The 14,597-nt window shown below is 33.3% G+C and overlaps 1 protein-coding gene across 1 annotated transcript; it reads right to left on the reverse strand.

Annotated features, from left to right (window-relative positions):
- Positions 1–323: 323 nt before the first annotated feature.
- On the reverse strand, positions 324–5,882 carry HIK (ATP binding microtubule motor family protein). The gene is made up of 15 exons (XM_021436426.1): positions 5,739–5,882; positions 4,984–5,323; positions 4,811–4,900; positions 4,601–4,701; positions 4,328–4,444; positions 4,143–4,224; positions 3,987–4,054; positions 3,839–3,898; positions 3,506–3,630; positions 2,823–3,021; positions 2,604–2,714; positions 2,416–2,508; positions 1,357–2,316; positions 940–1,262; positions 324–838 (listed from the first exon to the last, which is right to left on the reverse strand). The coding sequence occupies exons 2-15, from the start codon at positions 5,219–5,221 to the stop codon at positions 511–513; spliced, it is 2,895 nt and encodes a 964-aa protein (XP_021292101.1). The 5' UTR covers positions 5,222–5,323; positions 5,739–5,882; the 3' UTR covers positions 324–510.
- Between the last annotated feature and the right edge of the window lie 8,715 nt (positions 5,883–14,597).

Here is a 14,597-nt window from a genome sequence, read left to right on the forward strand (position 1 = left end):
GACAATTCTCTAGCCACCAAACATACGAGGACATGATGTTTAGGTTATGGTTTCAGTACTAAATTAAATAATATGGTATTTTTTTAGTGAAATTATATGGTATGAAGAATATAAATGATATTGAAAAATAATAATGGCCTAATATGTCGTTTTCATGAAATAAAATAATTTGTTTTTATAATAAAAAAATACTACCAAAAATCATTTCTTAAATATGCAATAAATGGTTTCAGTGGGCCGGGGGGAATTGCCCCCATTGGCCCATTCTTGAAATGCAAACCACAACACAACCCACCATCCGGAAAGGGAAGAAAATGAGAAGAGAATGCCAGAAGCCTTTATTGAAACATAAAGAGTACAAAGAATAGCTTAAACAATCCTCACACACAGTGTGCTTGATTGGTCACACTGCAATGGATGAAACTAGGACATCTGGAGAAAGGACTCCAAAAATTCAATTACATGTACACAAATTGGAACTACTTACAAACCAAAAAGGCTTTCTTTCTCTTACAAATTAAGAAGGTTTGATATTTGATTCCACCCCACAACCCAAGGCCTCTTGTCAGCTGGTAGAGCAAAATTGAGCTCAAACATCTCTTTCGACATGTTACCACCCTCGCAGAACCCTACCAGCTTTGCCACTATCTGAGCACTCTCCTCTATGTGTTTTGCATCATGAGGATCAGTCCACAGCTTGTTTATGAATTGTAGTTTCCTCTGCTTTCCGTCCAGTGGCACATCCCATTTTATGTACAATGCATCTCTCTCCTCCACACTCAGGCGTGAGGTCAACCTCTTTGCAAGGAATTCCCTTTCACGCTTCAGCGCTCTAATACTGCAAGAAGAAAGCAGGCATAACTTTCAACAAGTTCTAGAAGTTCCAAGGGGACTGTGTTATGTGTTCAAGCAAGAGAGAGAGAGAGAGAGAGAGAGAACCTTGATGACAAAGATACTGAGGGCTCATCTCCTACAAGAGCTGGGCTTGCATTTCCAAGTTCTGCAAAATGCTCCTGCAGCCAATTTAAGCGTCTAAGCTCCACTTCCATGTATATTTGGTCAGCAGGATCCCCCTGGAATAACAAATAAAACTGTGTTCTATGAATGATAGAGACGTAGCAGACATCCCATAACTCAATGATCAGCTGCCTTTGCTCCCTGAAGGTTACATGCCATGCAACTTGGGGTTCCTCTGTTTCAATGGCACTCTCATCATCCTCTATATTGTATCCAGCTGCTTCATTTGCTTCCAGCTCAAGCACCTAAAATGCAAGTCAAAAACTAAATAAGTTCCCAACAAATGGAAAAACAAATGCAAGCTAAATCATATAGAAAGGGCATAGACAATTATTATACCTGACAAACAAGTAGCTGCTTCTGGTATTGTAGCTTGGCAACACGCTCTTTCAGTTCTGTTACATATGCTCGTATGCTTCTTACATTCTCTTCAGCTGCATTCTGAAACATCTTCTGCATTTTCCTCATGTTGACTGAACTTGAACGCCTATATCCTGGAGTGCCTTCCTTTGATGAGACATCTCCACCCTCTTCACTCTTCACAGGTGTTTCTTTCTCAGACTCTGGGAGAGTCTCCTTGGAGACAATGTCATCATCCTCTGGAGGTCTATTTTCTTCATTCTCAGGCTCCAAAATTTGCCGAGAGGTTGATAGAGGTGAGCATGGAGATTTTATAAAATTTTGCCGGTTCACAACATTACTAGAAGCTAAAGGAAGCAACTTCTTCTTTTTAGATTGACTCTTAGTTTTGGGGGTTGCTTCACAGTTGGATTCCTGATTATTGCCTGGAAGAGACATTACCAATTTGTCTATTGACTTCTGAACATTCTCTAACTGCTCCTCAAGGTCAGCTATTGTGCTACCTTGTGAATGAAGTCTTGTTATCTCTTCCTTAAGATTAGCACTAACACTTTTGTTAGGAGCTATAGCAGTTCCAACTTCGACTTCCTTTGGAATTGACCGGACAGAACGCATCTCCCTTATTTCTGCCTGCAGCTTGGCAATTGTCTCAGCTGCATCTTGATTACCTAGTCTATGACAAGCCACCTCTTTTTGAAGTACTTCCAAAGCTCGATTTGCTTCGTCTCCAAGCTGCTCTTGAAGATGTTCAAGTTTACGAATTTCATGCATAAGTGTGAAAGGAGCAGTTGATGATTGCCGCATAGACTGCCTTAACATTGTTTTCCTTGTTCTATCATTGCGGCCAATCTCCTTACCATCAAGTTTTTGGGACAACACATCAGAATAAGATAGGCACTTCTTTACTGATGGACGTGCTGATTCAAGTGGGTTTGAGATCTATATAGAGACAAATTAAACAGACAAAAAAGTTGGAAATAATCAAGAAATACAGAGACAAAGAAAAGAGAGGCTGATAAGCAGGGATAGAGAGGGAACCTGCTGATCCTCCTGAAGTTTCCTGCGTAACTCATCCACCTGAGACTGTGCAAGATCTCTTTGGCGCTTCAGTTCTTCAATCTCCATTTCCATCTACAAATCAAAAACATAACACATGATTACTTATGGTTTCATTTGCAAAATAAAAATGATTCAAAATGAAGCCAATCTTGAATAGCTTATAGTACCTGTTGTATTTTTAAGTCCTTTTCCCCAGATGGATCAGGGGTGCGAAGCTCTGCCTCTAGCCTGGCTACTTCTTTCTGCAGATGTTTGACTAGTTGTTTATCTGAAACAACCTAATAATGTTTTCAAAAGAACATGTCCATTCATTTAGAAATTCATAAGAAAAAAAAAGAAAAGAAAACTTCATTTCAAAATACATGTCAGTCTTGTAAAGTAGGTACCATATTGACTTGTGCATTATTTGTCACTTCCTTGGCCCGGGTGGCAAAGAAGAGAGTATTACGAGATTGTTCAAAATGACTCAGCGCTGGACTCAAAGTACATATGATGGCAGTACGTGCATTTCCACCCAGTGAGTGCTGCAATATACGAGTAAGCTTCGAGTCTCGATATGGTATATGACCACTTCTTTTTCCAACGCTACAAATAGGAATAGTTCATCAACACATGGGGCAAAATCAATCATGATAAATTAATATGGAAGTTTGCCTTCAATCTGTCCATGTCTGCGTAGCTTTAATCAACTAGAAGTTGGCCAAAAGTTCTAATGGACATCTAGTTAAGAGATGAAATTCTGTTCTGCACAAAGTTATAATGTCCATGTCCTTGCAGCTAATGTTATTGAAGTATCAATTCTGCAGTCACGTATAAAACTTGTGACATTTACGAGACATCAAGGAGATTCAGTTTCTCTAGATGCAAGGGAGATTAAATAGTTGATGTAGTCGACCATCAAATATTAAAATATGTATATTTTTAATTTTAGAAGTCCGTTATATTATTTTCTTCTCCATTCATCATAGGAAGACTTTATTCCACAGTGCACTGAAAAGTTTAAGACAGATATAGGAACAATACTCAAGAAATATAAATGTGCAACAAATATGCAAGGATATATTCTGACCTGAGTTTTCTGATTACAGTTGTCAGAGTCATCAAACTAAGGTTAATATGACAGCCTTCCCTGAGTCTTGCACCATCAGCATGCGTTTGTGAAGCTCTTTCACTTCCAGCTAGATCCACAAAGTTCTGCAAGTGTTGTCCCCAACAGTTTCTCATCAGGAAAAAGAATTCATACAGAAATTTGGGGTTCATTTGGATAAGGTTGAGGGAGAACAAGTTAAACCTCCCCAACCTTGACCTTCTATCAAACAACTACTAAAGCAAGAGTGGATTGTGAAATTCCCATTTATTCATTTTTTTTGATTAAGGTAGAGAAGTGATAAGACATCCTTACCAGGCTTGCAACAAATGATCTCACACAATCAGAATTTTCACGCAGAGTACTTTGAATTGTCTACATTGTCAGCCAAACAAATCCAAGCGTTAGCTTCCACAAGGCATTAAGGTAGTTAAAAAGAAACAACATAAATCATCATTCATACCAGTCTTATTATTTGGTGTGACCGTGAGCTAGTATCATTTAAGGCAGTTTCACCAACTTGCCTTTGAGCTACAAAATTCCAGTAAATCAATTAGCCTCACATTTAGAAGAAGAGTGAAAAGCTTTGCTACCTCAAAGCAATTGCCTCACTAATTACCTTCACATATGCTAATCAGATGTCTTAAATGCTGATCATTGCTTGCTGTTTCTTCCACCAACTTCTCAACCACAGTACCTTTCTGCAAGCAGAGATTGAAATAAATAAAATATAGTAAATGACAAAAAGAGGAGGATCGATGCCTCATTCCTATGAAAAGAAATTAACTTAACAGAGGCCATTACCTCCGGATCATCTAGAAGCTTGAGATTGCGGCCGGATTCTGAATTTAACAGGTCTCTAACATTCTCATTATAAATTTCTAATCCTGAAATTTTAATAGTAAAATCCCTCTCTGGTGTCTGCAACAATTCCAAGCATGCAATAAATCAATTAAGAAAACTCACAGCCTTCTTATCGCAACGATTGATGATAAGAACCAAAGTCCGCATATAAATACAAACTAAATTATGGGGCAACACGAATAATTAATTAGACTCAAGGGAAGCTCAGCTCACATTCAATATATGCTGGTAGATGTCATTAACAGCCTTCTCTGTTATTCCTCTCATCGTGTAAGTCTTCCCACTGCTGGTTTGGCCATATGCAAATATGGTAGCTGTGACAGAAATTCCAAACTTTAATGGCTCAATAAAGGGAGAAAACAAAATTTAATGAACACGGGCTTCAAATTAAGTAATCAGTAGAAAATATAACACATGAAGTACCATTGATGCCCATCAAAGCAGACAAAGCCACATTCTTCACTCCATCCTCGTAAACCGTTTCAGTTAAGGATGAAGGGCCAAAAACTTTATCTGAGCAAGTCAAAAGAGAAACGTCAAATGTCAAATTTCATGAAACTCAAACCAACTAGGTAACAAGGGTGTAATTAAATTACCAAATGTGAAAGAAGTTGGCTGAGCTGTGCGTTCTTGAGCAGGATGTTTAGACACAATGGTGTGTTCGTCGACGCAGTCCCATGCTACTTGATCTTTGGCCAGTTGCTCCCTTTTGCTTAAAGGCCTTAACCTCACAGTAACTACAATCTTCTCTTCCTTCGATTTAGGACCTCCAGGGGTTGTTACAGGCGTCCTGTCTATCTTACTGGCTGGGGTTCCTGGAGTTCTAACTGTCATCTTTTCTTATTTCCTTTTTGTCTTTGAAAATTGAAAAGACCCAAAGTAGTGCAGCCAGAACCCTTTCCCTCCAGAGGCTAAGGAAATCGAGTCGAATCTTAACTGGGAATGATGAAGTAGAAATGGAAATCATTAACAAATTATAAACAGATAAAAGAAAATCCTTTAACACACTTATCAATTTATGAACTAATTGAAATCATGATAAAAACTAAAATTTCTAGTGATTCCTAAGATCAGACGTTCAATAAGCTGAAAAAAAAAATTAGTAAATCTGAAACAATTTAAAGTTTCTCTAACTTAAAATCTATAAAAATTTATGATCTCATCGAATAGCAAAAATTATCCGAGAAATGACGCATTTTAACTAAATTGAGTATATAAATAAATAGCCATAAATTAAAAAAAATCCAATTTTCGTAAAAGGAAAGTTCACTTCCTTCAATTATTTTCTATTTTTAACTCAAATCGTACCACAAAAAGAAAATTAAAAAAAAAAAAGCAGCTGCATACTCACTCAAATATCTGGATCGGAATCAAGATTATTTGATTGAGATTCAGATCCAAACAGTAAAAGAAAAGAGAGAAAGGAGCGTAACAATCGAGAGAGAGAGAGAGAGATTTCTAGGGTTTGGAGAAGTGAGAAATTTTTGAAGCTTTGTCTTTAATGGGGAAAAAATGAAAAGCCACTGAAGGGAGAAGTGGCCGATAGATTTGAAATTTACGTTCGTAACGGCTAGTTCATTTTCTCACAATTTTTTTAAGTATTTTATTATTTCTCGCCGATTTATCGAGTTCACTCATTTTGCTTCTTTTTATCGTCGCCTTGGAGCGGGACCGGATTTCAAGTTTTAATAACGGTTTTTTAATTTTTAATTAATTACAATTATTTTCCCCGACAAAAAGAACCAAATATTTGCTGAAAAGACCCTCTAAGGTAACGAGTTTATTTTTAATTAAATTATGAAAAGCTCCCTATGATTTTCAAGAATTAGATGCTAACCCAATTTGTGAAACCCTTTCTATAATTTAAAAATCACAAGATTTAGCACACCCGAATTGATGTATTTTTTATTTTTTTTATATTTAATGAAATGTCAATGCATGAATTGTATATCATATCAATAAATCAAATGCCATCATTTCATTAATAAATAAATTAAAATTTTAATTATTTGAATAAATTTTTAACTTTTATCTTTACCAATTTATGAAGTGATTCTCTCTAATTAAGTAATAATGTATAGATATCATACACTGACAATACATCAAATATAAACTTTATTAAATAACTAAAATTAAAAATACATTTCCAACGAAGAAATATAGGAAGGTATTATATTTTGTTAGGTAACAAATTTTCAATTTTTGCTTTGTTTCATAAATTTTTTTTAAGACAATATAATGCATTAATTACATTTTCTTAAAAAAAAAAATCAGTGACTTATTTCTTCAAAATAAAAATCACTAACTTATTTCATCAAAATTTAAGATGAGATAATTCATTAATTATAATTTTTTTCTTAAATATCACCTCGGCTAATGACTATTTTGACCAAAATTTAAAAGGAAATTATGCATTTTCTCAATTAATTTTTTCCTCTTAATAAAAAGCCACATCAGCGTGGCTCTTTGACCTAAGTTTTCCTTAACCCTAGAGGGGGGAAGGATATTGTTCAACATAGGTTAAGCATATATTAAGGAGATTTATATTTAATAAGGTTTCAAGTATTACCCTTAAGATGCCCTAAACCCAAATCCATTATAATTTGTAATTTGTGAGATTTGAACCTTTATTTCTCTTACTTTCACATTTACCATTTTAACCAACTTTTTTTTTTTGTAAACTAAGAAATATAAAATTAATTTTTATATGATTTTTAATTATTTAAGTTGTTATTTGAGTTATTTAATTGTGTAATTAACAGATAGTACTATATTATTAGAGTTAGGTTTTTGATAGTGTTTTGTGAATTTATCCAAGTTTTAATAGGGTTCAAATACTTTCTTAATTAAACGGATTCAGAGTCAAATATTTAAAAAAAAATAGGGAATACTTTACCCATTTACATTCCTAACTTTACTCCAACATTGAATGATTTTTACTTCTACTTAGTAATGAAAGTTGCATCCTTGCATAATATATATATATATATATATAAATATGGCAATGTTCTAACAAAAGTTGAAGGCTTGCAGTCAAACCCTGGTGCTTTTAAAAAAAAAGAAGAGGAGAAAAAGATGGGGAGATGGATGAGATGAAGTTAAAGAATGATTTAAAAGTTGTTTTTATCTCTTACATATTTTTTGAAGAAAATTATTAATATTTACTTTTAAGTTTTTAAAAGTTTTAAATTTATTACTATAATGAAAGTGGCATCTTATGATAGCTTGACAATGTACAGAAAATATAATTTGTCAAATTAATTAAACTTTTAAAATAATTAAATTGAATAACTTATGATTTAGGACCAAATATATTTGCTTCCAAAAAGTAAAAAGTGATACTTCCACTCCTTGGGGATTCGTTAACTCAAAAGTTAACACTGTTATAGAGAAATAATATATATATGTCTTTTATTCTAATGAATATTAGTGAAATACAAATAAAATAGGAAAAAAGGAAGCAAATGAAAACTTTAGGACTTTTGTATAGTAAAAATGGTACCCAATTATTATTTTTGGTCAAAGTGCCCACATTTCCCTATATTATTATGTTTACGTCAATTTAATCTCTCTGTCTTAAAATTAGTCAATTTAGTTCATGTACTTTAACATTTTATGTAATTGAATCCCTTTGCCTAACTCCATCCAAATTGATTGATTGTGGTGTTGATGTGTTAGACAAAAAAAAAATCTTTTTTACTAAATCATAGGGATCAAATTACACAAAATTGCATAGTACAAAGACTAAATTGAACAAAACTCTATACTAAAAAGACTAAATTAAACAAAACTCTATATTTAATAGATTAAAATTTTACTTCAAAATTAATAGGTATAGACATTCTATATTCTATCAAGCTTTTCATACTTACAAAAATTCAATCATAAAATGTCTTTTTAGCCATGTCCAATAAGGTAAGTTCCAAAGATATAGAATGAGAGTAAAATGTGCTGTCATTGAGTGCGTATGGGAAATCCTTGCTTTAAAGCATGGGAATGACAACTATTATAAGTAAAAAGACATAAAATGTCTATTGGACATTAGGTGTGAATTCGAAATTGTGTTGTTACACATGGCTAAAGAGGTATTTTATGATCAAATTTTTATAAGTTCAAAAAGCCTAATAGAATTTAAAATGTCTATACCTGCTAATTATGAAATAAAAATTTAATCTAAGTCAAATATAGAGCTTTATTCAATTTAGTCCCTATACTATAGAGTTATGCTCAATTTAATTCATGTATTTTGTAGTTTTGTATAATTTGGTTCCTATGATGTGGCAAAAAAAAACTTTTTTTTGGTATGACACGTTAGTGCCACGTTAGCATCGTTTGATATATTGGCACACATATCAACATCACTAATGATCAATTTGGATAGAGTTAGGCAGAAGGACTATTGAAAAGGCTTAAAAATTATGGTTTCAATGTTAAGTAATGAAAGTGTTGAAAGGAAGACAATGAACTTGAAGAAAGAGAAAGAAAAACAATTCTCGAAACAACATTCAATTCATTCCTTTAGTACTGTTGATATTTCGAGTACATGAGAGAGAAAACCATTAAAAGCATATCAAAAATTAGGCAAAGACAAAAAAGAAATAATACCATAGCAAATGAGAGGCACAACTCATCAATAGTGTTAGGTACGTAGTATTAGACCACCATTAGCGCTACTACACATGTCTAGTCAACCAATAGTTTACAAAGGAAAGAAAAGAAATAACAGTCTTAACATTTGAACTTAAAACATTGCATAAAATAAAACAATATGCATTTGTCTTCAATTTAAGTTAACCACATTGCACCATTCACATTTCTTCTTCAATTGTAAAACCAAAAGCCATGAACCTCCATTGCTACCAAGAAATGTAGAACTCAATTTTAACACACCTCCTTGGGTTCTATCTGGCACACACCAAGTTTTGATCTAAAATAAACAAACTTATCTTTCTTTAACCCTTTAGTAAAGATATTAACAGGCTACTCTTCAGTGCAACAATGCATCACTTGAACTTCTTCATCTTTCATTAATTCCTTAATTGCTTGAAATTTAACTTTTATATGTTTGGTACAACCATGCTAGACTGGATTCTTAGCAATCGCAATCATTGATTAATTGTCAAGCTTGGGAATTATTCCTTCCTTCTATTTAAACCTTAAATCAGCAAAGAGTTTTCTTAGCCAAATTGCATGATTTATGACAAAAACTGTTGCTATATACTCAACTTCAACAAAAGATTGAGAAACCATCTTTTGTTTCTTTAAGCACCAAGCAAATACAAAAACCACTAGTGCTCTTAGAATCATCAACTGAACTAGCTCAATCAATGTCACAATGTCCAACTAGATTGACTTTCGTGTTTATAGTATTTGATACCATTGTCTAGAGTCATTTTGACATATCAAAGCACCTATTTTGTAGCAATAAAATGTGCTTTAGTGGGACTCTACATAAACCTTGATAGCATGTTAAGAACATACATTATATAAGGTCTTGATGTAGTTAAATACAATAGACAACCAATTAAACTTCTATAGGTTATGCTGTTTACACCAGGACTTCCATCACACTTTGAAAATTTTTTGTTAGAGGCTAAAAGAGTATCAATAGCTTTACATGATTCCATCTTAAACTTGTTTAAGAGTTCTTAAGCATCCTTTTTTTGGTTAATATGAATGTACTAAGAAATTTGAAGGTACTCTAAACTAAGAAAATAACTCATCTTACCAAGATTTGTCATTTCAAACTCATTCTTTAGCTGCAACTTAAAAACTTCTAAATTATGACCATCTGGTATTGTAATGAGAATATCATCAACATATAGTGAGATTATGAGACTGACCTGTATATCTTTGCCTTTGACATATAGTATAGGTTCATTAAAGCTTCAATTGAATCCTCTAGCTAGCAAATACTTGTCAATTCATTCATACCAAACCCTTTCAATGACTTTTTCACAGGATCAAGCGATAACCTTTCCTATAACTTTTTAATGATGAGTTAAAACCTTTACAAGAATAGCAAGAATGCCTCTAAGATGTGGATTTTACTAGTTTAATACAATGGAGGAAGAATGCGTAACAATGAGTATAAATATAAGACATAAAGATTGGAGTGAAAGTACAAAGAAGATTTCAGCTCAAGAAAGCTTGGTTTTGCTTGGTGTTTCTCTTTTTTCTTTTCAATACTTTAATCTTCAAGAGTTTGGCCTTTTTCTCGCTTCTTCCTTACTTGGAAATGCTCCCAAAAGGTCTTTTATATTGTTGGAAAGGTCATGTAGCCGTTAAAGATGAATCAAGTGAGAATTTAGCCATTAGATACAAGTTTAAAACAAATCTGACTATTGCTAGAGCTTTAGAATCGACTACAAGGAACCTAAGATCAACTATAGTTTTTCAATGCTTCAAATTAAGGCTTTTACAGTCGAATATAACCATCCTCTACTTGATCCACTTCCCAAAAGCATGTATTTTTAAATTCTGGGCATGGGTAGTCGACTACCTTCCTTTGAGAATTGACTATGACTTCTTAAAAGTCAAATTTCACATCCAAGCAGCCATAGGATCAACTACTTCTCTTATAGAATTGACTGTGGCTGTCTGTTCAAGTTTCCTTGCTCGTTCTATCATAGGATCAACTTACCTTGCTCTATTGGAAATTTCATTCCTCAAAATTTGTTGTCATTTTAGCATGTAACTTTAGCCATATCTTCCTTGTTATCAAATGTTAAGTTGAGAATTTGTTTCTTGACTTGAGACACATTTGTTATTGTGTAAATTGATGATCTTTGAATGCTTTGAGATAAACTCCATCACTTGTGAACTTATCATCCAACTTTAGCATCTCAAGGATGAATGTTAGAAGAATCATAAGCACTCATACAAGTAAGTCATTCAAGCTTGCATACATTTATGAAGTGAATGTGCGAAAGTTTAGTAACTTCAAGAATTCACACAACCAAAACAATCAAGCTTGTAATCATGTAAAAACAAATGCATGAGATTTACATTATTTCAAGAACTTGTCAAGAAGCACTCTAATAAAGCAAATGCAAATTCGAATCATTTTGTCATAATCAAAACTATGCTCATTTTCAAGCAAACAGTCCTTAAAGCTTTCATTGACGTTCTACATTGCTTTCAACTAAGGCAACAAACTTAGTAAACTTCTCGAATGCTTGAGATTTATAATGGATAAAGTAAATCCAAGTAAATATGGTATATTCATCAATGAAAGTTATGTAGTAAAGACTACCATTAAATGATGCTTCCTACTCTACACTTCCAAGATTTGAATGCACAATCTGTAGCTTTTTACTGGCCCTTGTCAAGCTTTGTTTTGGAAATGATGTATGAAATTGTTTTCCAAAACAGAAGACCTTGAAAACATGTTCATTGTGACCTAAGTGTGGAAGCCCTCAATTAGATTTAATGACAGCATAAGCTTTAGTGAACTATAACTTCTGTGCCCTAGTCTTTTGTGCCAAAGAGTTGGATCAGTAGATAAACAATTATAACCCTTATGTTTAACTATCATCCAATTCAAAGGAAAGCATTTATTGCTCATTACAACAATGAATAATTTAACTCCAAATGGACTAAAGACAATGCACATTCTATCTTTGAATAATATAAAGTAATTCTCATCAACTAATTGGCCCACACTGAGCAAATTCTAATTAATATCAAGAGCAAAATGAACATTTGCAATTGATTTTGTACCTAACAAGGTTTTTACACCAATAGTACTAGTTCCACAAATCTTCAAGTAATCTCCATTTCCTATTTCGAGTTGAGATTTGTAGCTCTTGTCAAAAGTAATAAAATTGCTTGCATTACTTGTCTTGTGATTCTTGCAACTGCTATCAAATAACCAGGTAGATTTCTCTCTTGACTTCTTAAGTACCTTCATCATAAAAAGAACTTCATCCAATCTTCTTTTTCTTCAACTACTACAACTTTCTCCTTTACAACCTTTCCCTTGTTCTAACAAACCTTTTTGATATGCCCCAACTGATTGTAGGATAGACATTTCACATTGGATCGATACCAGCAAAATATTTTTATGTGATTCCTCTTTTTGCAATAGGAACACAATGGATATTGACCTTTCTGTTTGCCTTGCTTCTGTCAAATCCCTTTTTAGCCCTTTTATCCCTCTCATTCTTCTTAAAATTCCATTTCCAATTCTACAACTTCTTTCTTTGGTTCTTGTCGTTAAGGCTTCTTTAGTGTTATTTTCACCTCATAGAGCCCTTTTTTGCTCCTGGGCCTAGAGTGCATTAACTAACTTAGTAAAAGTTAGTGTTGTTAAGTCTTTAGAGTCTTCTAAAAATGAGATTTTTTTCTTCAAATTTCTCTAGAACGCTAACCAAAATTTTACTCACTATTTTTCTCCTTGGTAACTCTTCTTGCATTAGCCTTAATTGATTAACGAGTTTCATAACCTTCTCTGAATACTCCTTAATGCTTTCATCTTCTCTGATCCTCAAAACCTCAAATTCTCTAAAGAGATTTAAGATTTGGATTTGACAAGTTCTGTCACTTCTTTGAAATTCTTCCTTAAGTTTATTCCAAGCTTCCTTAGGAGATTCACAAGCCATTATATGAGTTAATATACCTGTAGAGACAGCTGAATGTATACAAAAAAGAGCTTTATACCTGTTGGCAACCTATTCACTGTGTCGCTTCAATTAAGCCATAGTTGGATGCTAATGCCTCATAACAAGGACCTCACCTCCGACTTCAACAACATCCCACAAATCAAAAACTTTCCAGTAAGTTTTCATCTTGATTGCCCAGAGTGGATAGTTGTCACCATTAAATGTTCAAGCAGTGACATTAAAGCTCACACGCACCATTTTTCTCTATGTGATTTTCTAAGATGAGAGAGGAAACACTTGGTAAGGTTCTTCAATGATTGATTTTTTTGGTTTTCTAAGTAGGGTCCTTTAAGATCGATTGAGAAGCTCTAATACTATGTTGAAAAGGCTTAAAAATTATATTTTCAATGTTAGGCAGTCAGAGAGTTGAAAGGAAGACGATGAGCCAGAAAAAGGAGAAAGAAAAAGGTTCTCGAAGCATCATTCAATTGACAACAAAGTAACAATACCTTGGCAAATGAGAGGCACAGCTCATCAACAGTGTTCAGTTCTTAGTGCTAGACCACCATTGGCGTTACTACACATGTCCAATCGACCAACGATTTACGAAGGAAAGAAAAGAAATAAAAAGTCTTAACATTTGAACCTAAAACATTGCATAAAATAGTCTTCAATTTAAGTGAACCACAAAGCTTCAATGCTACTAGGAAATGCATAACTCAATTGTAAAATACAAGTCAATTTTAACAAGGACTCAATTGCATAAAATGTTAGAATCCATGAATTAAATTGATCAATTTTAAAGTAAAATGATTAAACAGATAAAAATACTATAATACATGAACCTGTGAGATATTTTGAGAATTTTTTTTCCTTTTATCTGTGCAATCAAATAGTGGTCTCAAAAACCGTAAAATCCAAACATTCAAAGAAACCATTAATTGCACAATCTCACACTTGTAAAATTTAAGAATATGAAAACTTTTCTTTACAATCAATTAAATTGAAGGTTTGAGTCTTTGGCAGCAGCAAGACTCCACAGAACACTGAAAGAAAGGAAACTAAAATTGGAAAAGATTAACAACAATATAGAAGATGAAATCCTCGAGCAGGCATCGAACTTGAAAAAAAAAAAAATCTTTTCTTGTGTTAATTCGAAGTTGGACTTAGAATTAAGAAAATTTGGCAAGAAAAAGAGAACCAAGGGATTAATGATCATGTGCTGCTATTGTTTGACAGATTTTGAAGCATTATTATTAATGTCTCACTATCAAACTTAAGTGGAAAATTTAATTTGGGAAATGAAAATTGACATTCAAAGGTGAATGCCAAATATGAATATGGTGAAGGACGGATAATATATGGTTGATTTGCTTTAGAACCAAGCCAGGTTATTGTCAACCATGATAGTCGGAAGACTGGTGACAGAGATTATTGCCAAAGTTTAGGGAGAGGAGTTTGAAATTAATTAAGAATGAAAAAAAAGTGTAAAAGGAAAAGAGAAAGTTAAATGCCATAAGACAAATTATAGTAAAAAGTGAAAAAAATAATTAAAGGCATGGTATTAGCTTTCAAATTAATAGAAAAAATTTTAAGGGCGACTAAAT

Source organism: Theobroma umbraticum, unplaced genomic scaffold, assembly GCF_002168275.2.
Source record: "Theobroma umbraticum cultivar Fairchild unplaced genomic scaffold, ASM216827v3 scaffold_146.0, whole genome shotgun sequence".
Taxonomy (NCBI): Eukaryota; Viridiplantae; Streptophyta; class Magnoliopsida; order Malvales; family Malvaceae; genus Theobroma; species Theobroma umbraticum.

Coding starts and splice junctions, on each gene's coding strand:
- HIK (XM_021436426.1), bottom strand. CDS start 5,221: ATGACAGTTAGAACTCCAGGAACCCCAGCCAGTAAGATAGACAGGACG. Junction 4,445..4,600: donor TCTACCAGCATATATTGAAT/GTGAGCTGAGCT, acceptor GAATTGTTGCAG/ACACCAGAGAGGGATTTTAC. Junction 3,022..3,505: donor ACTGTAATCAGAAAACTCAG/GTCAGAATATAT, acceptor TCCTATTTGTAG/CGTTGGAAAAAGAAGTGGTC.